Here is a 26,007-nt window from a genome sequence, read left to right on the forward strand (position 1 = left end):
GTTTTCCCGGGGCGCTAAAGGAAGCCATAGTGAGGCCTCTTTTGAAAAAACCATCTTTGGACCCCACTGATCCCTCCAGTTATTGCCCGGTATTGAACCTCCCGTTCTTGGGAAAGGTGATTGAGCGGGTGGTGGGGGATCAGCTACAGGTGTTCCTGGAAGAGACCTCTGTCCTGGACCCATACCAGTCCGGGTTGCATACGGGTCATGGGGAGGAGATAGTGTTGGTTGCCCTCATGGACGATCTCCGTAGGCACCTGGATCGGGGTGGGTCGGTGCTGCTCGTCTTGTTAGACCTTTCAGCAGCATTCAACACGGTCGATGTTGAGTTGTTGGCCCACCATCTTGAGGTATAAATGTAAGGAAGAGCTGAATTTAAGGTCCAAAGCCAAAGGTTTAACAAAAAGTTTTTAAAAACTAAGCAAATCATTAACTGGGGAATGTAAGTTGCTTTCATTCTCTTTTTGGATGCCTCATTTGGAGAAATGGCTGGCATTTTTTTTCTTCTGCAATGCCTAGCTATAGCTGAATATATTTCCTCAGGAAATAAAGCAATTCCACTGTGTATAGTTTATTCAAGATCAGAAAGACTTACAGCTACACAGTCCTGAACATTAATTCTCAAAGACAGAATGTCCCATGGAATCATATATTAAACTTTGAGATGGGGGAAAAATTACCCAGCCCTTTACAATAATGTTAAAGCTTACATAATCTCTGGGAGCTACAACATGGTAGGGTAAAGTAGGTGAGTTTGATGTCTAGTGCTTTAGAAATATACAGATCAAAATGCAAAATCAATCTTATAAATGAAGTTGCAAGATAAAATGTCTGTTTTAACACTGTATCCTGTAAAGCAGCAACATTTCTTAGTCAACCTGTTGATAGGCTAAGGAAACCCTTAACTCCATTCAAAACACAAAGTTGGAGATCTTTTTCCTACAAATTTGGTAGCTTATTCTGATTTGCCCCTGTGCAGATATTAATGAGACTGTGCAATGCTAGAAAAGTAGTCTAGAATGTCCTGGATAGTGAATTCCATAGTAATTCCAGAACCAGGATAGCAACGTGCTATTAAGCCTTCAAAGTGCTTGTACTGGCGTATGAACTCATCTTGCATCGAATGCCATACCACCTACCAAAAAAAGAGAGACAGAAAGGAGAAATTCAATAATGCTATCCAGGCTTCCAGTTCAAACCGCCACCAGTTCCTTCATGTCAATTTCAATGTTGGGGGCAGCAGCTCTGAACCTGCCATGGGAGGATGAACACAGAGTGGTATCTCCAAGGACATGGATGCAGTTTCAGGAAAAAATACAGCCTCAATGACTGCAATTCTTTAACCAGTTATAGGCCCCAGTGTCATACTACAGAAGGCTCCTTCTCACTTCTCTGGTAAACCTCTGTGTTTTCTGTACCATTTTTCAGACTATAGACAGGGTTGCAGTTGATTCAATGTTCCTCTATACAAGAAATTCACTCCATAGAGCTCTTATCAGGGAACCTCCCCGCCTCCCATTCATCAATTAGTTATGTATGCAGAGGAAATTTTTTTAACTGGAGGAAGAGTTCAATTATCTGAGTGACCGACCAAAGTCTGAAGTAATACAGACCAGTTAAAGTTTTATCACTTCAGCGGAAACACAGTCTAACTAACAGATAACTGTGCAGGTGTGTGAAGTCATCCATGTAATACATCCCTCTCTCCTATCTTCCAAGGTATGTACCCCCCCACAAGTGCTTGAACAATCTGGATCCCAACCTGTAACCCATGTAACTATTCCTACTGACACAAGGCAAGGCATTCTCCTGCCTCAATCATGTGACATCTTCGGTCTGATGGGGGTGAAATGCCAGAAAAGATATTTGCACAGCTTTGTTAGGTGAATCCAAGATTTATTCTGCCATTCATGGCATTTACCTGAAGTAGGTTCTCCTCTTCACACAGATGTTTGTCCACTTTCTTGTAGAGATTGTCCAATCCCTTTTTCACCTCCTTGCCAGGATACTCCTTTATAACTTTTCTTAGCTCTTGTTTATTGAATGCCAACTGGTAGCTCACTTCTTCCTCTCTCACACCTTGTGCCACACGAGCTTCAACACCCTCAAAGAAATGCTGAAATGAAACAACACATTATTCAAATTCCCAAACAAGCACTCAGGACTATGCATGAGTTTAAAAAAACCTATAGAAACAAGGTTTGCTTAAAACTTATTTGGCTGTTCAGATGTTACAGTGAATGGGCTTCTCTCGTCTGTTAACAGAAGCCATAAACCATCTAGATTAGGGGGGGCACTGCATCATCCACTAGCTTCAAGTCCCTTGGCCCAGCAAACCCCACATTTGTACAGGGTGCAGCCTAGGAAGTTGTCTCTGCCAGTACACAACATTCTGTGGGTATCACAAATACTTTCAGATTGTATGTCAGCCTGTTCTGAGCGGTAACCATGCCCACTAGGACTGTCCGCCTTACAATTAGTCAGATCAAACCAGCTAGAGGCAGGGCATGAGTCACCAAAGTTGCTCATTCACACTCCAAAACAGTTCCTTTTTGGTTTTTAATCTACCTAAAACTTGCTGCCCCCAAATTTGCTGCCATGGTGATCGGTATTAGCACATGGCATTCGTGTGCCTACCGTCACTTCTTCTCTTTCCCTTCTTGCTGCAAGAAGGTAGCACGAGAAGAGAATCCTCATCCTTTTCTGGTGATACTTATGAAAATGAACTTTGCAAATGGGTCTTATATATTTGTCACATTTTTATCCTGCCCTTCCTACAAGGATGTCAGGATATTTTACAAGGCTATTTACCTCTCCTCCTTTTGATATAACTGATCACCAGGGCAATATTTTGCAGGTGTTACAGAGGGGTGTACGTTGAATCCCGACAAAGATTGGTTTATCTACCTAAACATGTTTTGTGAACATTCTCCCAAACTGACTAAACGCCAAAATAAAGCTATAAAAGAGGGGGTTTTTACATTTAATTTCTCAAGTGGCTGTCCCAAAGAATAAATGACATAGGACTGCAGATGATCGGTGTATTTCTGTTTCGCTTCCTTCTTCTCAGCCTCCAGACATGAGATTTTCAGCCGAGATAGTGTTGCAAAGATATGGTGGAAATTCTCCATCATGACCACATCCCGGGGCGTCTTTTGGCTTTCATTTGCTACTTTTTCCACTAAACAGACAATCACAAGAGCCATCTTACCAAAAAAGGCAGGAAGTATCTACACATACCTCTAATAACATAAACGAAATATACTTGGCAGGAACTGTTTTAAGTCAGGACAGGATGTCCATGTGATTTTAAAACTAGACATTAAGGATTTCTGAAGTGGATCCTGTTAAAATGAAGCGCTAAAAAGCCCTATAAAGGTTAACAAACAAAGTACATATTTAAAATTCTGGATCAGTGCTTAACTTTTCCACCTAATGACCAACTATAATTCTTTGTAAAACTCCACTCTTCATTTGGGAAATATTTGTGATTACTTTTATTAGTAAGAAGGTAAGACAGCATCCTGTATCACCAGCCAAAGAGCTGATAAATGATTATACGATCACCACACTGTATTAATAATGCCACAATTTAAATACACTAATGACAAAAGTTAAACATTTTATTGTCAGCTGATTCAGCCCATTTCTTCAACAGAATAAAAAGCTTTACGGCACAGAAAAACACTGTGTCTGTAATCATAAAATGGATCCTACCATTAGTGAAAACGCCTCTAATAAGCTTTAAGTAGGCTTTATCTAGATCTCCTCGGCGCTCTGCATTTTTGAAAATAGATTCAGCAAGTGCTGCAAACTCTTCGAATTCAGCGACAAAGGGAAGAATTCCAACTTTACTCTTCTTTGATATCTTTACATCTTCCATCTGTTTTATTTGATTACTCTGAAACAAAAAGGTAAAGGTACTCATGTCCATTGTGTTTCATCTTTAATCTTCAATGGGATGGAAATGATGTACTCTGGAGTAACTACACAGGAAAGAAAGAAAAGAAGGGAAGATAGTTCCACCGTGCAACCAACCATAAGGCAGTGTGAATGCACAGCTGTTTAATTTGGCTAGAGAGGGATTTGTAGTATTTCCAGCAATTGAACAAGGTGGCGGTAAGCAATGTAGTGATGCTTTGGGAAGGTGCTGGAAAGATGGGAGCTAAATTTCTAGAAGCGATGGGTTGTATTATCCTGGATGACTTGCTTATGGAACATAGTGAATGGATAATCTTGCTAGTTTCTTCTCCTCACTGCAGCCCCCTGCAATTAAGAGCATGGGTTCTCTAATCTGAAGAACCAGGTTTGATTCCCCACTCCTCCAACTGAAGCCAGCTGGTTGACCTTGGGCTAGTTACAGCTCTCTGGAGCTCTCTCAGCTCCACCCACCTCACAGGGTGTTTGTTGTGGGGATAATAATAACATACTTTGTAAAGTGCTCTGAGTGAGTGTTAAGGCATCCTGAAGGGCGGTATATAAATCGAATGTTGTTGTTATTATTATTAATTAGTAAAGAGTCCTTTAAGATTAACCAACTATATTGTATCATAAGCTTTTGAGAACTATAGCTCTTTTCATCAGATGTATGGAGGGTATGAAGAAACTCCAGAGATATATAGGTGATGAGGGGAAGGGGGAGAGGGTACAGGGAGTGAGGGTCATGCAAATGTAAATCAGTTACAAAAAGTCATAAAAGAGCTGGAGTGCACAATCCAAGCTGGGTATGACCCCTCCATAGCAGAATCTAAATGGAATGCCTGAAGGCATTCTTCTGGTAATGAGATAACCATTCATAGTCTCTATTCAATCCAAGTCTGACTGAGTCAAATTTACATATGAATTCCAATTCAGCAGCTTCCCACTGGATTTTGTTTTTAAAATGTTTCTGTTGAACTGTGGTGACCTTTAAGTCCTTGATGGAATGTCCTGGTAGATTGAAGGGTTCTCCTACTGGTTTCTGGATATTGCCATTTTTAATGTCAGATTTGTGTCCATTTATTCTTTTTCACAGAGGTTGGCTGGTTTATGTACAGAGCAAATGGGCATTGTTGGCACATGAGGGCATATATCACGTTGGAGGATGAGCAGCTGCAAGAGCCAGAAATTGTGTAGCTGACACCATTGGTTCCTGTAATCGTATTTTCTGGGTAGATATGTGGGCAGAGTTGGCATCTGGGTCTGTTGCTGGGTCTGGTTTCTGTGCTGGTGAATCTGTTAGTTGGTTCAAAATTGTTAGGGAGAAGTTGTTTAAGGTTGGGGGGGCTGTCTGTAGGCAAGGAGAGGTCTTCCACTCAAGGCTTGTGAGAAAGAGGCAGTGTTTTCCAGGATGGGCTATAGATCACTGATGATACATTGGATAGGTATGAGCTGAGAACAATAGGTGACAACCAGTGGTATTCTGTTGTTGGTTCTTTTTGGTTTATCCTGGGGCGATTTGTCGATTCACCTCATTTGGTGGGTACTGTAGCCTGAAAAATGCTTCTTGTAAATTTCTTAAATGAAAGTCCCAATTAAGAGCATTGGAGCAGATACAATAAGAAAAACTACAGATATGTAAGAAACAAATACAAGGTAAAAGAGGCAATTGGACCACTGTTGGGAGTAGAAGGAGAAACTCTGATGCAGGACAGAGAAAAAGCAGACAGGCTTAATGACTTTTTTGCCTGTTTTCTCCCTGAGGAACTCAGGCACATCTAGAGATAGTAGAAAATGTGACGGGACATCTGATTGGCTAGTTGACATTGACAGAGAGATTGTGGAGAAGCATCTGGCTGCACTGGATGAATACAAATCCCCTGGGCCAGATGGGGTGCACCCAAGAGTGCTGAAAGAACTTTCTAGAAAACTTGCAGAACCCCTGTCCATCATCTTCAAGGCCTCCTGGAGGACTGGGGATGTGCCACAAGATTGGAGAAGAGCGAATGTTATCCCAATCTTTAAGAGGAAGGATGACCCGGGAAACTACAGGCCGGTCAGTCAGACTTCTGTTGCTGGGAAGATATTAGAACAGATTTTAAAGGGATCAATCGGTAAGCATCTGAAGAACCGCTCAGTGATCTGGGGAAGTCAGCATGGTTTTGTTCCTAACAGATCTTGCCAGACCAACCTGATTTCCTTCTTCGATCGAGTGACCAGCTTACTGGATCGGGGGAACTCTGTTGACGTGATTTATCTGGATTTCAGTAAAGCTTTTGATAAGGTCCCCCATGACATTCTGATGGGCCAACTGGAAGACTGTGGAGTGGACTATAGGACAGTTCGGTGGATAGGGAACTGGTTAGAGGACCGCACCCAAAGTGTGGTGGTCAATGGCATTTCATCAGATTGGAGGGAGGTGTCCAGTGGGGTGCCGCAGAGCTCGGTTTTGGGCCTGGTACTTATCAATATTTTTATCAATGATGTGGATAAGGAGTAGAAGGGCTGCTCATTAAATTTCCTGATGATACCAAATTGGAAGGAGTAGCAAACACCCAAGAAGACAAAATTAAAATTCAACGAGACCTGAATACTTTGGAGAAGTGGGCAGCTGTGAATAGGATGCAATTCAACAAACACAAGTGTACAGTATTACATCTGGGCCACAAAAATGGGAAGCACAAATACTGGATGGGGGATACACTTCTGGGCAGTAGTATATGTGAAAGAGATCTTGGGGTAAGAGTGGACTGTAAACTAAATATGAGCAGCCAGTGTGATGCAGTGGCAAAAAGGCCAATTCAATCCTGGGTTGTATCAAAGGGGCCATAGCGTTGAAATCGCAGGAGGTCATAGCCCCTCTCTATACTGCCTTGGTCAGGCCACACCTGGAGTATTGTGTGCAGTTCTGGAGGCCTCACTTCAAAAAGGATGTGGACAAAATCGAGAGGGTGCAGAGGAGAGCGACAAGGATGATCAGGGGTCTGGAGACTGAGCCCTATGAGGAAAGGCTGAGGGCCTTGGGAATGTTTAGTTTGGAGGAGATTGAGGGGGGACATGATTGCTCTCTTTAAGTATTTGAAAGGCTGTCATTTGGAGGAGGGCAAGGAGCTGTTCCAGTTGGCAGCAGAGTGTAGAGCCCGAAACAATGGACTTAAATTACATGCACAAAGGTACCAGCTGGATATTAGGAAGAACTGTTTCATGGTCAGAGTAGTTCAAAAGTGGAATCAGCTGCCTAGGGAGGTGGTGAGCTCCCCTTCACTGGCAGTTTTCAAGAAGAGGCTGGATGAATACTTGTCAGAGATGCTTTAGGCTGATCCTGCACTGGGCAGGGGGTTGGACTATGATTCTATGATTCTGTGAAGAGCCTGACCAGCAAGGTGACATTGGAACAATGTAAGAAAGGCTTTGATTGCTAGCTTGGGGTGGAGGGTAGAGATAGGTCTGTATGACCCCTTCCAACTCTATGATTCTATGATTCTATACGATTGTCCCTAGGAAAGGTCCTTGTTGGTCTGGTCTTTTGAAGGAGCAAAGTCTTTGCATTCAACACTCTGTGCAACATGAATGTTGCTGCCAGGAAGTCACAGAATCCAGAGACCACTAATTACACCTTGGCTTCATTTATTTCAACTTCTGCATCCACATCTCCTCTGGATCCTTCTATAAATCCCTTTTTAAATCCACACTCTGATGTGCCCAATTACTCTTTGGCCACCTTTCAGCTGAGAAATACTTACATTTATGCTTCTTATGGTCTTAGAGAAGAAACATCTAAAGACCATTATGGTCTTTAGAGAAATGTAGTGACAGGGAGTTGATCTCCCAATATATTTTTCAACCTTCCAAAAACAGCGATGGGGAGCAGTTTAAAACAAGGTATAATGTTTTGCAATGTAAATATTTGATTTTGTGGGGTTTTGAATGTATGCTTGCTAGGGTTTAAAATGCAGGTTTATATGGGAAGACAGAGGGGACTGGATGAGAGGGTTAAGTGTGTGAGGGTAGCTGTACCCTAGAGGGCAGAGTGAATTCCAGTTTTAGACAAAGTTGTTCTGAGGGAGAATTCAGAGGGTGACACACAGAGGAAGAGTGTGGTGCTGGAAACTGAGGGAAGTCTGTGTGCTCTTTCTTGTAGATGGGATTGGCCAATATGGCATCTGTGACTAGGTCTGTTTAGAAAAAAACAAAACCTGTACCTGTCTTAAACTAGGAAGGTAGTAGTCTTAATGGAACCATCACACTTTTGGAACTACCTCGAAATCATTACACATATGTACTTATAAATAAATTCTACTTATGTTTAAGTAAGTTGTTGGTTTTATCTAGAATAAAGAATCCCTTTTTACCTCACAGCTACCCCCACATCCTGATTGTTCTGTCATTCCACCAAATATAACTAAGTCTTCCCATACCATGGGCCATATTGAAAGAACTAAGGCAACAACCTTTGGTGGCAGTGAAAAATCTAAGGGAACACTAAGAAGGGCAGGGAACCAGCATAATACAGGTCCCATAAAGGAAGTAAAAACACAAGGGCTGTAGTGCCCCCCCCCAGTTAAAATTCTCTTAATTTTAAGATAGATAGGTTTAAGATACAGAAAAGGGCTATGTTTAGAAAATGGAATATAATGCCTAGCAAGATTGGACAGCTGCACCTATCTAGTCCTGGGACTTCCATGTTTGTGCTGAAATGTCTAAATGGCTTAAAACAGAGAAAAGTTTGTATATTCACTTGCCCAATATGCATACGTCTGGATTTTCAAGGGGCAAGGATTGCAAGGTATGGCAATATATATAGGACTCTATGCACACACACATGTTGACAAGTACAAGTTTACAGCCAACATCTGGAAGCCAACTGGGCAACTGAGTGGTCTTGCTGCTTCATGAAATCTTATGTGACTTGCCAGATGCATTCACAGACTTATTCAAATGGTTTAAAAAACTTACAATGCATTTGTCAAAGTTCCTCTTGACAGTCACTAAAACATTTCCAAGTGTTGTGCTGAGAAAGGAAGTAGGATCCACATTCTGAGCTGTCCATACATGGTGACTCATTTTCACAAGCATATAAAGTGAATTAAAACTATCAATCTTGTCTCCCAGAGCAATAAGGTTATTCAGTTCTGGCTCAATGCAGCGAAATATTTTTATCATCATCTGCCGGATCATGTGATTCCTGGGAAATTCAGACAACAGACATATATAAATATAGATCTAGAATTAGCCTAATACTGTAATTATTGAATACATTTCTTTTGAAATCATTGGTTATTTTTCATCTGAACATTACAATTAGTTTCCAGATCTTCTGGTATAGCCTGTAATGAGAACACAGCTTTTGTTTAACATTATCCCAAGGTCTAGATAGAGCTTTTGGCTTTCAAGGACTTTACCTATTGTAATTCTACAGTCAAAAGAACTGTTGTATTTCCATTTATGTGATATTTGGATCCCATGGAACCCATTTATCAGGAGACAAGCAGACCTTAAAGGACTCAAATTTCAGGCCTCACCACAGATACAATAGATGCTGAAGTTGTACCCTGTGACCAGTAAACACCCAGGTACACTATAGGAAGCAAAGTGGAGATATGCAGCAGGCAAGAACTGGCAAAGATCCCCACCTACTCCCTTTCTGCTAGTGGAGATGTGCTCTGTTTAAGATCTAGGACGCTAGAAAATAGATTATTTTTCACAATTTTACAGCTGGGTAACAGAGGCTGCAAGCCGATCAGAGCCAACTAATTCTCTTCATAGTTGAATTTGATTTTCTCAGGACTGAAGCCAATATTCTAGCCACAAACCCACTCTAGTTGCCTAGTTTGCAGACTATGGGATAATCAACCATTACATACCAGAAACCAAGTTTTTGTTAGATTTGTACCCAAAAAGGCCTATAGATGCCTCACATAGAATTCTGTGAATTTATTATCCCATCACTAGATGCCTGCCACTTTATGATGATAAACATACTCAGAAGACATTGACTGTGGACCGCCAGCATTATGTGACCTTGATAAAGTTCCTCCATCCATCTCTTCGGCATCACCCTGTAAAAGTGATTGTTTAAGATGAGGGTCACTCCTTAATTACACAATTCCACTTTTGACTTGACAATTTGTAAAATTTAAGAGCCATACCACTGCTGTTCCAGGAAGGCTAAGATGCTGCTGAAGTTTGAAGAATTTGCTAATGAAGTCTTGTTCTGACAAACACAAGGGCTCCAGTTCACTTAGTACTTGTTCAAAGATCTATCAAGATCAAAGTGTACATTTCAAAAAACTAGCATTAAATGGAGAAAATACTTCAATCCACTTCTTACACTTTATGGGTGGAGTTCACCATTCATACCCTTACAGCAGTGTTGCTGCCTATTTTGGGAAATCTAAAGATCCCACTGATGGCCATTATGTTCTATTTAAATGAAACTTCCTTCTAAGCAATGACTACGAACCAAAGTTATTTTATGATGCAAGAGGCTTGACAGCTGGAGAAGCAAGCTGCTTTTAAAAGAAAAAAAGCCCCACCTGCACATCTAAATAGCTTCTCTAGATTTCAAAGTTACTTAAGAGTAGGGTATAGTTAATCTAAATGCCAAAGATCTTGCACAGTTGTTGGCCATGCAAATGAATCAATACCTAATTCATAGGTGAACAACCCTGATCACTGTTTACACCCTGTGACATAGCACTTCACTGAGCTAGTTTCCAGAATGAAGTCAAACTCAGAGCTTCATTGGCTTACACAGCAACAGGCTGTTATTATTGGACACAGGAGTCCCTTTTTGTTTCAAACCATATGTGACCACACTTCCAGAGTGCCTCCTTCTAGGCCCACCAACTGATTCTATACAGGAGCTGAATACTGTGTTCCTTCTCATCCTTCAACAAGTAACATCAGAAGCCCTTGGTGATTGGAAGGAACCCATGCCACAGCTCCTTCCCACACCAGTTTCCCCCAGTTTCTAGAATCATAGTGTTGGAAGGGACCTCTAGAGTCATCTAGTCCAACCCCCTGCACAATGCAGGAAATTCACAAACACCTCCCCACCATAGAAGTGACACTTGTGAACAAGAGCCTCTGCATACTGTCCTTCCAAGCAGCATGGGGCTCGAGATACTCCCACTGCAGCTGCAAACACAAGCAGGAGGAAGATTCACATTTACTTGTCAGTGCATACAACAAGGTTATTTTCTACTGTGATGATGAGACAGTATTAATCGGTGCTCTTATGTTTTACCTTATCAAATTTCGTTCTATCTGCCACATCAAGGTCAGAGGTGGACATGTTCCCCATATCCAGTAATGAGGATGACTGAGACCTGCGGTTTCCTGAACTCTGAACGGAGAGTTTGTTTAGGCTGGAAGTTGAACCTGTCAATTTTCCGGAGCTTCCATGAAGACCTATGGTATAACAGATTGTATCTCAAAAGTTGTTCTAAATGGGCGAATATCACTGCTACATAATAAGCATTGTGTAATTATTTAATTTGCAATCTTGCCTCTCCTCCCACCATACCTAAAGACTCTCAGTATTTCCCCTACAAAATAAAGGAGACGGCAGTTGTGCTCACATGTTTCTTCACTTAGGTGAAGTCACATGGAAGAAACTAAGAAACAAACACTGAGTGATGGACACTTGGGAACAGCAAACAAAACAACTATTGTAGGGCCAATGACATTCCAGAAAAGGACACAGGTAAGAAGAGAGAGAAAGGCCAGGTGCAATTCATAAGGGATATTTTCTAAAAGCAAAGCAGAACAAAGGCAAATTACTATTTTCTTGGGAGGAAAAAGAAAATAGTCGCAAACACCTGATGGAAAGATAAGGAAGCCCTCCATGTTCTCAGGGCCCATTTCTGTTTAAGAATCTCAACTGCAAGTTGCTTTTACTGACACAGACTTTTCTTCTAGTGAATAGTGTCTTTAGCGCAAAATGTGTCATGCGCACATTTTAAGTACTGATGACCTTTTGTGGGTTTTCCAATTCAGGTTCTCCCTCTTCAGTCGCATACAACTAAAAAGCACATGTTTATGCCACTGGTATGGAAAGATACCATGGCATTTTTTCTGGGAAAACTTTAAAAAGCAGATAGTTTATGGCAGAGCAACACATAGATGGTTTCCAAACAATTCTCTGCAGCACAGTGGTACCTTAAAACTTGCTCTACAGCACTCTGAGCAGGTTACTGGAACCTCCATCCATACAATGTCATGACTGTTGCCTCAGACTTGCAACCAAGAAGCTCACATCAGTGCATGGATCACAGATACCCATGGAGATGGAGATGTCATGGAGTAAGTTTATGCAATCCCCGTGGCCTAAAGCTTAGAACAGCAGAAGCTGGCCAACCTAGCCCACAGTGGCTTTATAAAACAATACTTTGCTGTTCGCAGACAAGAAAAACTCTACCACTGAGGCCAAATGTGGAGCAAAGTCTGACTCACCAAGCCTGGGAATTGGATTTATTTACTGCATTGCACATATGGTCTGCCTTTCTCACTGAGACGCAAAGTGAAGACGTGAAATGGAATCAGCTCGGGTTGTATAAATGCAACAAACAACTGAAAGCTATTAGAAACCACCAAGTACAGATGGTTGGGCAAGCCCAACAGATCGGCATTAAACAGCTGAAATATGAGCTGAAATGCAGACAAGTCCTTTGGGGCATCTGGACCTGGGACGCCCACGCAGCATTCTGCACAAGAGGGGTAAGCGAGTGCTTCCCTGCAAACGAGCACGATTATGTGTGGCAAGAGAATCCTCAGGTAATATTGTCTGCAATCCCTGTTCTGGTTTTCCAGTCATCCTGGCAACAGTGCAGGCTGGTGGGAACCACTAGGGACTGAAGGACAGGTTCAGTGTGAACTTCTAGATTCTGGAGGCATACCTAGCCTCTGAACAGTATCCTAAGCAGATATGCCATACCTAAGGCTAGAAGCAAACTTCAAACACATTCCCACTGTATATAACCTACAGATCGAGACTTCTTGGGAGGTCTCTTCCATCTCTGCCACAGAAAAAACTACTCATTAGATGGGAGATGCAGGAACCAATTGTCATTTCTGGCTCTGACTCCTCTTCCAGCAGAAATCTGATGTAGCACACGAAAAATGCATACCAAATCATTGCAACTAACAATTTTGGTGTTAATAGGTTTTGCCATGACACAGTTACTTCTTACAGAAACAAGAATGCACTGGCAAGAACCACTTAAAGCGCTTGTCATACTCACTCTCTGTCTCCTGTTTGACAGCACTTTCTTTTCGAGGCAGTGTAGCTAGGATGGATTAGGTTGCAAGCATCAAAGACAAAGACAAGTTAAAAATGCATTTTGGCACAAACCATGCACGAGATGCAAGTTAAGCACTAGCTGGAAAGAAACATGCAGAGAACTATGAGAAGCAAATAACTACATTTGCAAACATACATAGCTGGGGGAGGTACCCACCTAGAATAATTTGTTACGCAGGAAACAATTGTTAATTTGGGTAGCCCATTGTGTATTGACCAGTATTTATTCAGAGAACACAAAACACAACAATTCAACGGATGTGAGGCCCTGGGTTTGCTGGGGTGGCTCCCTTTAGTAAGCTTAGATAAAGTACAAAGGAGGCTTTCTCTTGCCATGATGCAGGCATGGCTCATGGCAACCAGCTGCCCAAAGCGGCCACAGCATGTAAACTGGAGGGATGTGCCCCAGGAGAATCTCTCATAAAGTCACAGTGAATCTTTATGTTCATCTTTGGGTTTTCACTGTGTGATTAGCAGTGGCTGCCCACAATCCAACAGCCATATCCCCCACATCCCCCAAAGCATAACACAGGTCTTGTCTTGAATACCGCATTTGCTTCCCTCGGCCACCTAGTACTGAAGGCTAGCTGCTATATTCTAAGCAACTGCTTTAATAGTTAGGTGGATGAGCTGGCTCCAATCAGGAGGGTACTCCACTGGTATGCAGAGAGCTGAACTAATCTCTTCAGAGTCTCTTTCACATCACCTGCCAAGATCCTTTTAACTGAAGATGCTAGGGACTGAACCTGGGATCTTCTGCATGCCAAGTGGATGTTCAGCAACTGAGCCATGGCTCTTCCCCATGCAGAAGAGCCAAAATCATTGGTTAACATTTATAAATGATATAAAGTTGACAAAGTTAGTCAAGCACACAGTTTCCTTGTTGTGATGCATGATGTTCAGTTAAAATAGGAAGGAAAACTGAGGATAAACCATTACTTGAAATCTGTGGCCAAGACTAAATCTGCCATATTCTTCTTAAGAAAAGAAGAATAAGGAATAGCCACCATGATAATATAACTAATACTAGGCTGCTTGATTTAGAAGGCTCAATGAGAATCTGCGTTTAAAAGTACTTTGGAAATGTGTTATGTATTCAGGCTGCTAGAATGTGGAGGCTCAATGAAAATGGAGTTTTGATAGTATGCTATTTATGCACAATCTGTGAGATTCATTTGGGATACGGCTACACACCTGATGAAGATCTTGACAGAAACAGGATTTACAATCAGCCAGCCACCCAATTGTGTAACAGCCATCTGCAACTGACAAACACTCGCCCTTGGACTGTTTTTAGGGAGTTGTTTTGTTCAAAAGACAGCAGTTTATTGAAGTGCATTATATACTGCCTCTCTTGTGCAAGCCTTTAAGAAATTGTTTGGATTTACATAATTTTTGTGAATCTCAATTGGTTATGATAATGTTAGCAGCTTTTGAACAGATATATGATGAGAAGGCAATTTTGTATTTTTACACACAGAAGTACATAGATATAGTTATATTTCACAAGAGAACTTTGATTAAATTGTAGTATTAGTTAGATTATCACAGTAATTATTCTTTATTCTTCTCTTCTTTGTACCATGATACTCTTCTTAAGATAGAAAGACCATTACCACTTCCAGCTGTGCTGCATTATCTGGCTCCCATTGCAATTTAATGTTAAGACAACAAGCATCATGCATTCTCAGTCTTTGCACTCATGAAGATTTATTGATATCATGTTTCTCTAAGACCTATGAATATAGTTCAGTTGTGGCTGCTGGGGTTACCATTTAGAGGACTCAAAGAATCACATTTCTGGACATACTAGGTGGCACATAGCACAGGCAAACAGAGCATTAGTGGTCACATAATTCCTTTGCCCAACCCAAGCAAAATCTCAAGAGTTTCAGTCTCTGTAACAAATGCATAATTTAACTAATGAAAATATAATGAAAGCATCACATCTACATCCCCTAATGGAAGACTTTATCAGCAGAAACTTCTGGAAATACTTTTGTGTTCTTGTTGCCATTTAAGAAAGCAAGAAGGTGTCTGATATTTGCCTCCACAACACAAAACTGAAAACAAGGAAATACTGGTTAGAAACTTACCAAACTTCTTTCCTTCCTTGGTTGCACCTGTCATTTTAATCTTGGCCACTTCAAAAAAATCCTTTATTTCCCTTTCATATAATCTTGATAAATAATCCATATAATTCTTAAAGAAAAACAAATACAGAATTGTAGGTAAATCTCAAAACATCAACGAGCATCACAAAGAAAATTCACAGCAACTACATGAGACAGATATTGTTCCCCTGACATGAAATTTCGAGAAATTAAAAAGAATAAGCTAACAGAGATGGTGTACGAGTGGTGGGAATCAACAGATATATCTTTCCTATCATCCAAGAGTTAGTAGCCCATGCATTGACTCACGTTGCCATCTTAATTAGCAAGCTTGTCTAATTTTGCTAACTAGCACTCTAAGATTGGATTCTACCAGATTTTCTACTGGCAACTAGGGATGTGCGCTTCAGATATCCAAATCAGATTTTTAACCCGAATTGGACCCAATTCCAAAAGATTCGGTATTCGGATTTGGAAATACCAAAGCAAAGCTTTCCAAAGCGATTCGTGTTAGTTCGGAAAGCTTTGGGGCATCTGCAAACAGCTGGCAAAGTTCTGCTACAAATTCAAGCTTCCCGCACTTTCTTAGGAGAGCAGGAGGGAGAAGGAGGGAGTGACTCACTTACAGCCTCCTCCTTACCTTTCCCATCTTGTAAAAAAAGGCAGGAAGCTTGAATGTGCTTCAGAACTTTGCTGGCTGTTTGCAATGCAATGCAAACAGCCAGCAAAGTCTGCAGAGATTCCTGCTTAATTTACAGAGTGGGAGGGGTGAGTGAATACAAGGGGGAGGAGGGGGATCAGGGAAGGGAGGGAGGAGTTAGGAGTGTCCAATTCCACTGCTGCATCCTTCCAGCCAATGGATTCTCTGGAAGGAGATGCAGCAGGGGATTTAAACTGGAGGCTTGCCTTTTGGCCAGCCCACAATTTTCCTTGGCCTATAGAGACACTGAGAGTGAGACTTCCACTGCTGGTGGGTAGACTTTCTGTCTCCATTGTTGGCTGGCCTGCTGGACTTGGAGGACTTCACTGAGGAGGACCTCACTTCACCTGGAGGATTCCTGCCTGCCTGCCTCACTGCTGGACCTCAGGACTGGTGAGAGAGTCAGTGACTCACGGGGTTTTCTCTGAGGGGGGGGGTTGCTTGTCTGGGTGGGTGGGTAGGTGGGAAGGGGAGGGATTTTTTTTAAAAAGTTAATTTAAAATAATCTTTATTTTGGGGGTGGGAGGGATTCTTGCCTCTGTGTGGGTGGGTGTGGGGGGGAGGGCCTTTGTTGGTGTGAGCAGCTTCTGGCTGGGGCATTTGTTTGGGGGGGAGGCTGGTCTTTATTTGCAGTTTTAAATTTTGGGAAGGTTTAAATTTTTTCCTGCTGCTGGTATGTGTGGGGAGGGGGGAGGAATACTGTTCCTGTTTTGAGTTGTGTGTCTTGTTTTGAAGTTCACTTTTTCCTGCTGTTGTTGGGTAGGGGGAACTGTTCAAGCTTTTTGCTATTTAAAAGTTTCCTGTTGGGGTTTTAAATTTTTTTACTGCGGGTAAACTATTTCAAAACAGAAATGGTTTACTGGTGTGTGGGTAGCTGTGGTACTGTCTAGGAGACTGTTGTGACGTGCCTTCCATGCTGTGTAACAAAGCCAAGAAATAAAATGTTTTTGCAAGCAATTATGTGTGTGTGTTTGTGATTCTCTGGTGTGTGGGTAGCTGTGGTACTGTCTAGGAGACTTTGTGATGTGATACTAGTGTCATCATGTGCCTTTAATGCTGTAACTGAAAGCTAAAAAATTTTTAAAAATTTAACTTAATTTGTGTGTGTGTGTGTGTGTGTGTGTGTGTGTGTGTGTTGTGTGTGTTATTCTCTGGTGTGAAGGTAAGCTCCCATCATAGGGAACAATGCAGAGTGGCTGGTCAGCCAGCTCTGGGGGTGGTGGGGAATTTGGGGGTGCGTGTCTGTGGTTCAGGTGTGCTTTCCCAGGTGTGAGCTTGCACTCAGGAATGTGCCCTCCACTGTGGGCACACCCTGGGAAAGGCAGTTTGAAATTTCCCAACATAGGGAACAATGGAAAGTGGCTGACCAACCTGCTCCCGGGGGGGGGGGGGGATTTGGGGGTGCATGTCTGTGGGTCTCTGGGGCTGCTGGGAGGTAGATTGAAAGAGAGATTGTGCCTGTGGCCATGGATGCCACATTCCATGTGTTCCTGCTGTTGGAGTCTGGATTTTCCCACAACAGGAACCAATGGAGAGTAGCTGGCCAGTTACTGCAGGAGTGGTTAGTTTTTTGGGGGTGAGGGGAAGGGTGGTTCTGATAGGCTGTTTGGGGTGTGTGGTATAGCCAGACTGTGGCTGCTGCAGTCATTAGCAGCCACAATCCATGTGTTTCTGCTGTGTGTGTGTCTTCCCCATAGTAGAAATAAATGGTGTGATGGGAAAACCACTTTTGGGAGGCCATAAAATGCCCCCCCAAGTGAAATCTCCCTGAAACTTGGGAGAGGGTGGGAGGATAGGTAGGAGCAGGTCCCCTGAAATTTGGGTGCATTTTGCTTGTTTTTCCCCATAGGGAATAATGGAGAGTGGAGGAGGATAGGGGCACCTTCTTTTGGGGGCCATAACATGGCCCCCCTAAAGTCCAATCATTCTGAAACTTGGGGGGGTCATTAGAGGAGAGTCAGGAGAAGGTCCCCACCAAGTTTGGTTTGCTTCGTAAAGAAAATGGCCCTCCCCAGTTTCCCAGAAATCCAGGAACATATTCCCCATTGAAAATAACAGCTGAATCTTTACGAAGCAAACCTGAATCAATCCGAAGCGGTAATTCCGCTTCGGAATTCCTTTTATTCCGAATTTTCCCCCTGATTTGGGTAAACCAAATCAGGAAAACCGAATCACCCTGGCCGTGCACACCCCTACTGGCAACCATTGGTGACAACCTGAAAGGCCGAGGATCATTAGAGCCACATGGACAAAAGCCACACAAGATAGAGGCTGAATTGAAGAGACTGAGAGCTAAAACATACGAGATGAATTACACAAGGACACTTAAGTGAAGGGAGATGCAATTTTAGCTAGGAAGCTGAGTTCTAAAAGACAGATTGGAAGGCTTTGTCAATTTCCCCTCTCTACAGAGCCAAAGAGATTACTCTTCAGAGAGTGTGTTTATTTCATCTTAACCTCCCAAAGGCTCTGTCAGTTTCACCTCCCCTTCTGGGGGGCAAGATGAAATAAACTCTCTGAGGAGCATTCTCCCTGGCTCTGTGGAGAGGGGAAATTGACAAAGCTTTCTGATTTGTCTTTTAGAACTCAGCTTCCTGGCTAACATTGTGTCCCCCTTCACTTGAGCATCCTCATGTAATTCATCTCCTGTGTTTTAGCACTAAGGCAAGATAGAATAGAAAAGCTAGCAGGAATAAAACCTATAATCACCCTTCCTGTGCTTCGGATCAAGTTTTCCATTCTGAGTAACTCACCTTTGTCAGTCCCTCATATTTTCCATAATCTGTGTTCTTTAACCACTCCATCAGTTTAGCATAGCGGAGCAAGTCTCTGTGAAAGGGATGGTGATTTGGCAGTGTTAACTCCACAGAATGCTGAGCAAGAGTAGAACTCTGATCATGACCCTTGACAGAAGACAACAGAAGAAAACTGTTTATGTGAACATGCCAGTAGCTTTGCAAACATATATTATACCTTGAGAAAGTGCCACACTTTTATCAGATATAAACAATATTATTTGCCATTTGCTAAAGTATATCTTTCCAGCTGTTTGGTGTTTCTATCAGTTTTGAAAGACAGAAAAACGTTAATACAAAGTTCAGAAAACAAAGGTTTAAAGGACAAAATGCTGAGTTACATTGAGTGTTAGGAATCATTTTGTGCAACCACAATGCATTCTCATTAGGAGTTGCTTTTCTGCTTGAAATTTCAAGATCATTCTCCTTTACCTTGTGCTTCAGAGATAAAATACTTTCCCTCTTGAAACACAGTGAATTTACCTATGCCTCAGCCAGTCCCTTGCAACCAGTTTTTAGTCACTTGTCAGAGAAACAAATGAAATATTTTTATGGTATTTTGTATTTTTCATTGAGCCAGATTTTCCAGAAAGCTTTTGTTTTAAAGAAAAGGTAATTCAACAAACATTACAAGCAGAAAATCCACAAAGAGCATCTTGTTTTCCCCACTGTATCCCTCTCCCATACCATTTCCTTCATTACTCCTTAGCTGCCCCCAAAACCTCTCCTTCTTGCACTCTCCTTCCTACCCATCAACCAACCTACCTTTATTTTCCTCCCACTATTAAGTGTTCACTCCTTCTCTGCCCGGGCAGCCTTTCCCCCTTTCTTCTTACTACCCTTTTCGATTTTCCCCTTTCAGCTTCTCTTCCTTTTCTTTCCCTGCTTCCTTCCCTCCCACCTTTTACCCTTTTCAGTCTCTTCTCCTGTACCTTTCACTTGACAAAATCAAATATTGGCAATGTTGTTATGATTGCCCAGCAACACCCCCAAAATGCCCACCAAGATCTCAGAACACAGCCCCTTCTAGATCTCAGTGGAAATTCACATTTTGAAGTTAGAGGTGTTGCTTGCACCTGTTTTAAAAAGCTCAGATTTTTCTGCATTCTCATTGGGAGGAAGCTGAAGAATTTCCCCTCAGGTTAATAGACGACCCCCCCCCCCCCGGCAGTCCTTGGCTCCACTGTGTGGATTTTTTTATCTAGGGCATGATTCAACATTTAATATAATGATTTAAATCAGTAGCACTCTCTGTTCAGCTCACAGAGAGCCACACCATCAACCAAAAGAGCTATATTTATTTTTACACCTCAAGGAGCCTCACAGCTTGCTTATTGTTCTGGTGATGGCTGTTTCAAGGTGGGAACCACCTGTCAACCACAAGCCCCACCAGGGCACGGACCTGGCACACTTTCTGAAACATGGGATAGATGCTCAGAAGAGCCACCAGTGGCATGTGAAAGAGCCACAAGAGGCTCCTAAGCTACTGTGTATCACTGATTTAAATCATTCAGCTGCCTACAGAGACATCTGATAATGGTAACACCAAATACAGGTCCAAGAGATTCAGGGTTGCAACATCACGGTTGCACACAATTTATAATGAGTTTCATCGCTTCTCCAATTAAATTGAAATAAATAAATAAATGTGTATTTTTATACACACACATACCCTTCCACCCTCTATCAGGACCATTTAGTTACTTTTTACTATCAAAAATAAAATCCTGTCCCTGGCAGGGTTTTCATGACAAGAGAGTATCAGAGGTGGTTGGCCATTGCCTGCCTCTGCAACCCTGGACTTCTTTGGAGGTCTCCCATCCAATTACTAACCAAAGTCGACCCTGCTTGGCTTCTGAGATCTGATGACATCAGGCTCTCCTGGGCTATCCAGGTGTATAAGAGAAGATGCAAAATTTGGAAAAGACTTAAGAACAACTTTGTTCTGTACCTACAGCACTAGAGGTGCCTGTCCTTTTTCGTCACTCCTCACCCCAACTTGATTCAGATTTAATGCAATCATGCACAGACATTTACTACAAACTGAAACTCTTAAGTACTTCCATGTTACTTGAATATTTCCTTGTCTTCATTGTGCAGTCTTATAAAACATATTAATCACAAAAGGAGGAAGCTTTAGAGATGAGGGAGCAACTTGGAGGATTTGATCCCTTAATTTACAAGGCATATTTTCTATTTAGTTGAGGCAACACTGCAGGGTGGTTAGGGTTAGCAAGCTTTGTTTAAAAAAAAAGAGAGAGGCTCAGTATGATAAAGCTGCTCCATTCAAACGTTCTGTACTCACAGGAACTGAAAGACAGTAGGACCTGTTATAGAGCTGGAGAAGAGTCTCAGTAAACTATTTGGAGATAAAATACAGGGATAAACACTGGATTGAGTAGAGAAGCCCGAACAACCAACAACCAGAGATTAAACTGTGAATACACCACATTAAGGACTCAAGGACAGCACTGAAGTCAGCCCATATCTATTAACATGCATAAGAGGCATAAGAAAATACATGCATAGGTATAAAGCAGAAGGAACATGAAGGTACACCATACTGCATATTCTCATCCTCTGTCTGACACCTAAGTGAACCAGAACATGCAAGCCAGTCAAGCAGGCTCCATCAAAGTAGTGGATTGGTTTTGCATTAGGAGGGTGGACTGCGGTATCATAGCATGACTTCCACCTCTGTGGACCATCCTCATACCATACTCACTGCTATTAGTAATGTAGATAGGGGATGACCTCAGGGTAGACAGGTCAGCCCAAGCACCAAAGGCACATGCTTTGTAAACTACTCTGAGGGGGCATTAAGTTGTCCTGAAGGGTGGTATATAAATCAAATGTTATTATTATTACCTTTCTCTCTTCAAAACTGCCAACAGGATATGATTGAACGGTGCAGTCCTAAGCAGAGGTATCCCCTTCTAAGACCATTGACTTCAACAGACTTAGAAGGATATAATTCATCTTAGGATTTTAATGTAAATCACAGTTCAAAATGCAATTGAATTGAAACCCCCCTCTTTAATTGAAATACAGAGGAGTTTTTGCACAGTAGAGTCCCAGTACTGAAATATAAGTACTTTTTTAAAATTAATGAGTGTGGCCAATGGCTGGTTAATATCATGACATTTTCTAGGTTTCACTGACTGAGGTAATGACAGATCACTGCCTGTAAACATGGAAACCTGTCACGTGGCATAAAAAAAAGCTCTTATAAAAATATAGTCACTCAAAAGCTATGAAGACCCAACAATGAAAAGTTAAAAGATACCTGCTGAACAAATACATTGTTCAGATGGCTGGCCAGTCTCCGTGCAAACTGCTCTCGGAGGTCACTGAATCGCTGCTGCTGTTGCTTGACTGCATGGAGCATGTCATGCCCTTGAATCAGAAAAGTGAAAGAAATTACTAGGATTTGTGAAAAGAAAGAGACCTTTAAAAAGGAGCCAGAATGCTCCAGGTGCTAAAAAAAATCATCTGTTTTTAGAAAATAATCTTACCTGGCTGAAGAGCTACATTCATACATTGCAAGAGAGCATCTGCTGCATTAGTGCAAGCTTCAATGCCACGAGAGGATGAGAGGTCTCCTTCCTGGAGGGCCTTGATGTGACCTTTTGCCAAATCCATATGGTTCTGTGAAAACAAATATTTACTTTTTAAAGCTCCTTTTATGTTCCAGACTTTAAGAAAAAGTGAATAATTTTTTAAAACAAATTCAGAAACAGGGAAATTTTAATCCATGATTTGGGAAACTGAGCTCCATGTTAGCATTTTATGTGAATAAATTAGATTTAGGAATACTGTACCTCCTAGATCGAGTATAGGCAAAAAGAACGAGGCTGTATCCAAACGTCACAAACTCACTCAGGTTTATTCAAAATGAGAATGAACTTGGCTGGCTCAGCCTGCACATTCCTTTCTTCCTTCATGCTTGGAGACAAAACTGAGGACATCCTGATTTAGGAAATCTTTGATCTAATCATGAGAAAACCCATTCCACAAGCAGATCTCTACCTACGATTCACTGGAACCTGCCCTATGTTCTAGCAGTTAAGTCACATTTCCACCCATTTCTGATGTACTTTTAAATGACTGTATTGCTCTCTAAACTGGTGGGATGGGGTGGGCTACAGGTGCAAACGAACAAATTTGCTAGCACAGACAAGAAAGGGGAGAAAAACCAATAATCCTGCAGCAGAAGAGTAACCAAATAGGTTTGAACAAAAAAAGAAGTAAAAATGTGATACAGACAATTAAAACACTGGTATATAATTTAACAAATAAAAATACATAAGTCTGATAAGTGATCAAACTTGTGCACTTTTATTTGTTTTAATTATTTGTACCACATTTTTACTTATACTTAATTCTTTTTTGTTGTTGTTTTGTTCCAAATCTGCTAGCACTTCACAAATATGTTAATACTTACAACGAGAAACTCTATCTCAGACAGCAGCTTCAGGTTATTAGTGTTGCTGAGATGAATGAGATGGTTACTTTCTGAGATCTGGTCCATTTGTTCTTTCACGCTCTGAAGCATTTCCTCATAACTGCTCAGCTTCACTTCAATTTGGTCTACTTCCTTAAGTGCCTCGTCCAACAGTTTCATTAGGATGTTAACCTGTTTCTCAGAGGCCATAATTGATTGAATGTTTGCCTACAAAGCAAATTGTATAATTAGTCAGTGGGTAGACACTGAATTGTTTAAAATCCCTTTACAACTTTTATTCATTATTTTATTCTAGGGAAATCTGTTTAAAGATGGAGATGAATACAGAAATACAATGACCTCATCTTGAAACACAGCTTATTTATTTATTTTTAAATGGAAGACATTGCTTCCTTAGAATCATTATACTTTACGCTTATGAAGTGGCAATAATGCCAAATTGCAGAACAGGAGTACCAGAAAAAACCTCTACCAGTTCAAAATTCGAAAGCTCATTATGGAATGAATCCCAAAGTTCCTGCCCCAGGTCCAAACTCAACCACACACTACTTAGATAACTTTTCAGAACCTCTTGAGAACTAAAGGAAACTTATTCCTATTTACAAAAAGTTCCTTACCCCATCTAACACCTGAAGCTCCCTGGAGAGCTTATCTGCAAAGGCTTCAGCGTTAGAGATGGCATATTCACAGCCTTCCATCATTATTTCAATGTCTTGTTCCTCCCTTGCATTTAACTCTTGATATTCATCCACCACCTCTTCATCTCCCCCAGCCACATTCTGATTCTCTCCACTTGGAACAGATTCTTGAGAGAGGACATAAAAGGGATCACAAAACATGGACACAGTTCTACAGACCATGTAGGTCACAGACCAATTGACTAGTCAATGTATCAAAATAAATGCGTATGTGCCAAAAGCCCCATGAGACATCTTATATTGTTCTATTTTAAAAGGACTTTTTAAATAATGAAGATGTGCTCATATTAAATAGGTTATCGGGATTTGATGGCTAATATATTCAAAGATTCTCATGTTCCACTGGTGTTAAGGTATTGACCAAACATCTGAAATCTATTTTGAAAATCAAATAGAACATTTACGCTTACTATTTTAGAATTCTGTATATTGAATTTATACACAGAGATTTCTCGGTAATGTTGAACATGTTGTCTAAAATGTTATACCACTTTAGTAGCTGAAATACTATCCGCATGAGTTTTCCTTATGTAGCAGGGTTCTCTTTACCCCTCATTCTGAGCCAAGTTTCTAGGATATGATTAACGTTACAAGTGTCAAAACAAGATGTTTAATCTCTTATGGCAGTTCTCTTAATCAGGATTTTTTTTAAAAAAAATCAAATTACCACATCAAACGGTAAAGCAATTTGCTGGATCTAATTTCAGAACTGGTTACTCTCTTGCACTGTGATCCTATGCAGAACTACACCCTTTCTTAGTCCACTAAAACCAATGGGCTTACACTGGAGTAACAGCACAGAACTGCACAGCTAGATACCAGCTCACTAAATATTAAAATTATTAAACTATATATAAATCCCTATCCAATTCATTAAGTCCAGATTCAATCAATTCATTCAATAATTCATTGAATCCAGTTTCAGTAAATTAATTGACTAAGAAAAGGAAATTTAATTTATCACACTATGATGCAATATACTTCCTTCCAGTAATTTCATTTCAAGTTCAATATTAATTCAGTTTGTTAGTGGCTTCCATTAAACTTCCTCCACTCTTTTTCCTTCTCAATAGGCAGCTTGTAAGGAATTAGTATTCCTCTGGCTTTTGCTGTACCTGAATGACTCTTCCCAGCACCCTCCTCCTACCAATAAAAAAATACATAAGACAAATTCTCAGTCACAGTGCTCTACTCCCACCAGTAGATTTCCAAAGCATGATACCAAAGGGTGCAGTCAGCAATCACATTATGTACAATCGCCTTACTGTGGCCTTCAGTACTCCAGAGTACCTGTGAGGGAGGGAGTGAAAGTTCCTCCCCCTCTCCCCTCCTCCTAACACACACACAAGATTGCTGGCCTCCCAGTTCTCAGGGGAACTGAAGTTTTGGTATCTACAGGGTGGGTGGGGGGAGGTGGAACCAGTAGGAACTGATGGGCCATTTATCTGCTCCTACCACAATCTCTTCTGCCTCTGCAGCCACATGATTTTAATAGTTACAGCCCTTTTGTAGGCAAAGATGATGAGAATCCCTACAAACATTCAGTTTACAGGAGTGTGATTTTTTAAAATTATGTAACATTAAAAACAATTTAAGGGGTAGCAACAGTTGAGGAACAAGCTCTTTCAAGTAACTTCCTACAACATTATGAAGATGTGCCATAGGCAGAACTCCCAAACAACTTTCACAGCAGATCTTTATCTTCAGAACCTTCAAAAACTGCCTCAAATCTCTGCCTGCTGAAGGAAGTGATGCTAAGCCTTCTTTACTGTTACAGTACAAGCAGCATCTGGCCAAGAGGGCTTTCAGGTATCAGCTTACCAATGACTAGGGTTGCCAGGCCCCCTCAATCTCCCAGCGGGGGACAGGGGCCTGGCACTGATCTCTGGGGAGAGGGGGGTGTACGCATGTGGAGCGCGCGCGCCCCCACAGGCACGATGTCACTTCAGGGGTGACGTCATCATGCGGCCCCAGGCACTGCAGAACGTGCCTGAAACGGGCCGTTCTGCCACA

The 26,007-nt window shown here is 41.5% G+C and overlaps 1 protein-coding gene across 4 annotated transcripts in view; it reads right to left on the reverse strand.

Annotated features, from left to right (window-relative positions):
- Positions 1-555: 555 nt before the first annotated feature.
- Positions 556-26,007, reverse strand: part of EXOC1 (exocyst complex component 1) — a 33,861-nt gene continuing 8,409 nt past the window's right edge. The window contains exons 5-20 of one of the 4 annotated variants that reach the window (XM_054989846.1): positions 23,914-24,101; positions 23,276-23,503; positions 22,347-22,479; positions 22,118-22,227; positions 21,137-21,190; positions 18,790-18,939; positions 15,319-15,424; positions 13,164-13,208; positions 11,168-11,331; positions 10,068-10,178; positions 9,901-9,977; positions 8,875-9,103; positions 3,718-3,901; positions 2,982-3,181; positions 1,922-2,116; positions 556-1,135 (exon numbers count right to left, since the gene is read on the reverse strand). In XM_054989846.1, the coding sequence (XP_054845821.1) occupies positions 983-1,135; positions 1,922-2,116; positions 2,982-3,181; positions 3,718-3,901; positions 8,875-9,103; positions 9,901-9,977; positions 10,068-10,178; positions 11,168-11,331; positions 13,164-13,208; positions 15,319-15,424; positions 18,790-18,939; positions 21,137-21,190; positions 22,118-22,227; positions 22,347-22,479; positions 23,276-23,503; positions 23,914-24,101 (2,327 nt within the window). In that variant the 3' untranslated portion in view covers positions 556-982. The remainder of the gene's footprint in view (positions 1,136-1,921; positions 2,117-2,981; positions 3,182-3,717; positions 3,902-8,874; positions 9,104-9,900; positions 9,978-10,067; positions 10,179-11,167; positions 11,332-13,163; positions 13,209-15,318; positions 15,425-18,789; positions 18,940-21,136; positions 21,191-22,117; positions 22,228-22,346; positions 22,480-23,275; positions 23,504-23,913; positions 24,102-26,007) is intronic. The other 3 variants (XM_054989848.1, XM_054989847.1, XM_054989849.1) reach the window with 3 other exon arrangements.

Source organism: Eublepharis macularius, chromosome 10 (assembly GCF_028583425.1).
Source record: "Eublepharis macularius isolate TG4126 chromosome 10, MPM_Emac_v1.0, whole genome shotgun sequence".
NCBI lineage: Eukaryota > Metazoa > Chordata > Lepidosauria > Squamata > Eublepharidae > Eublepharis > Eublepharis macularius.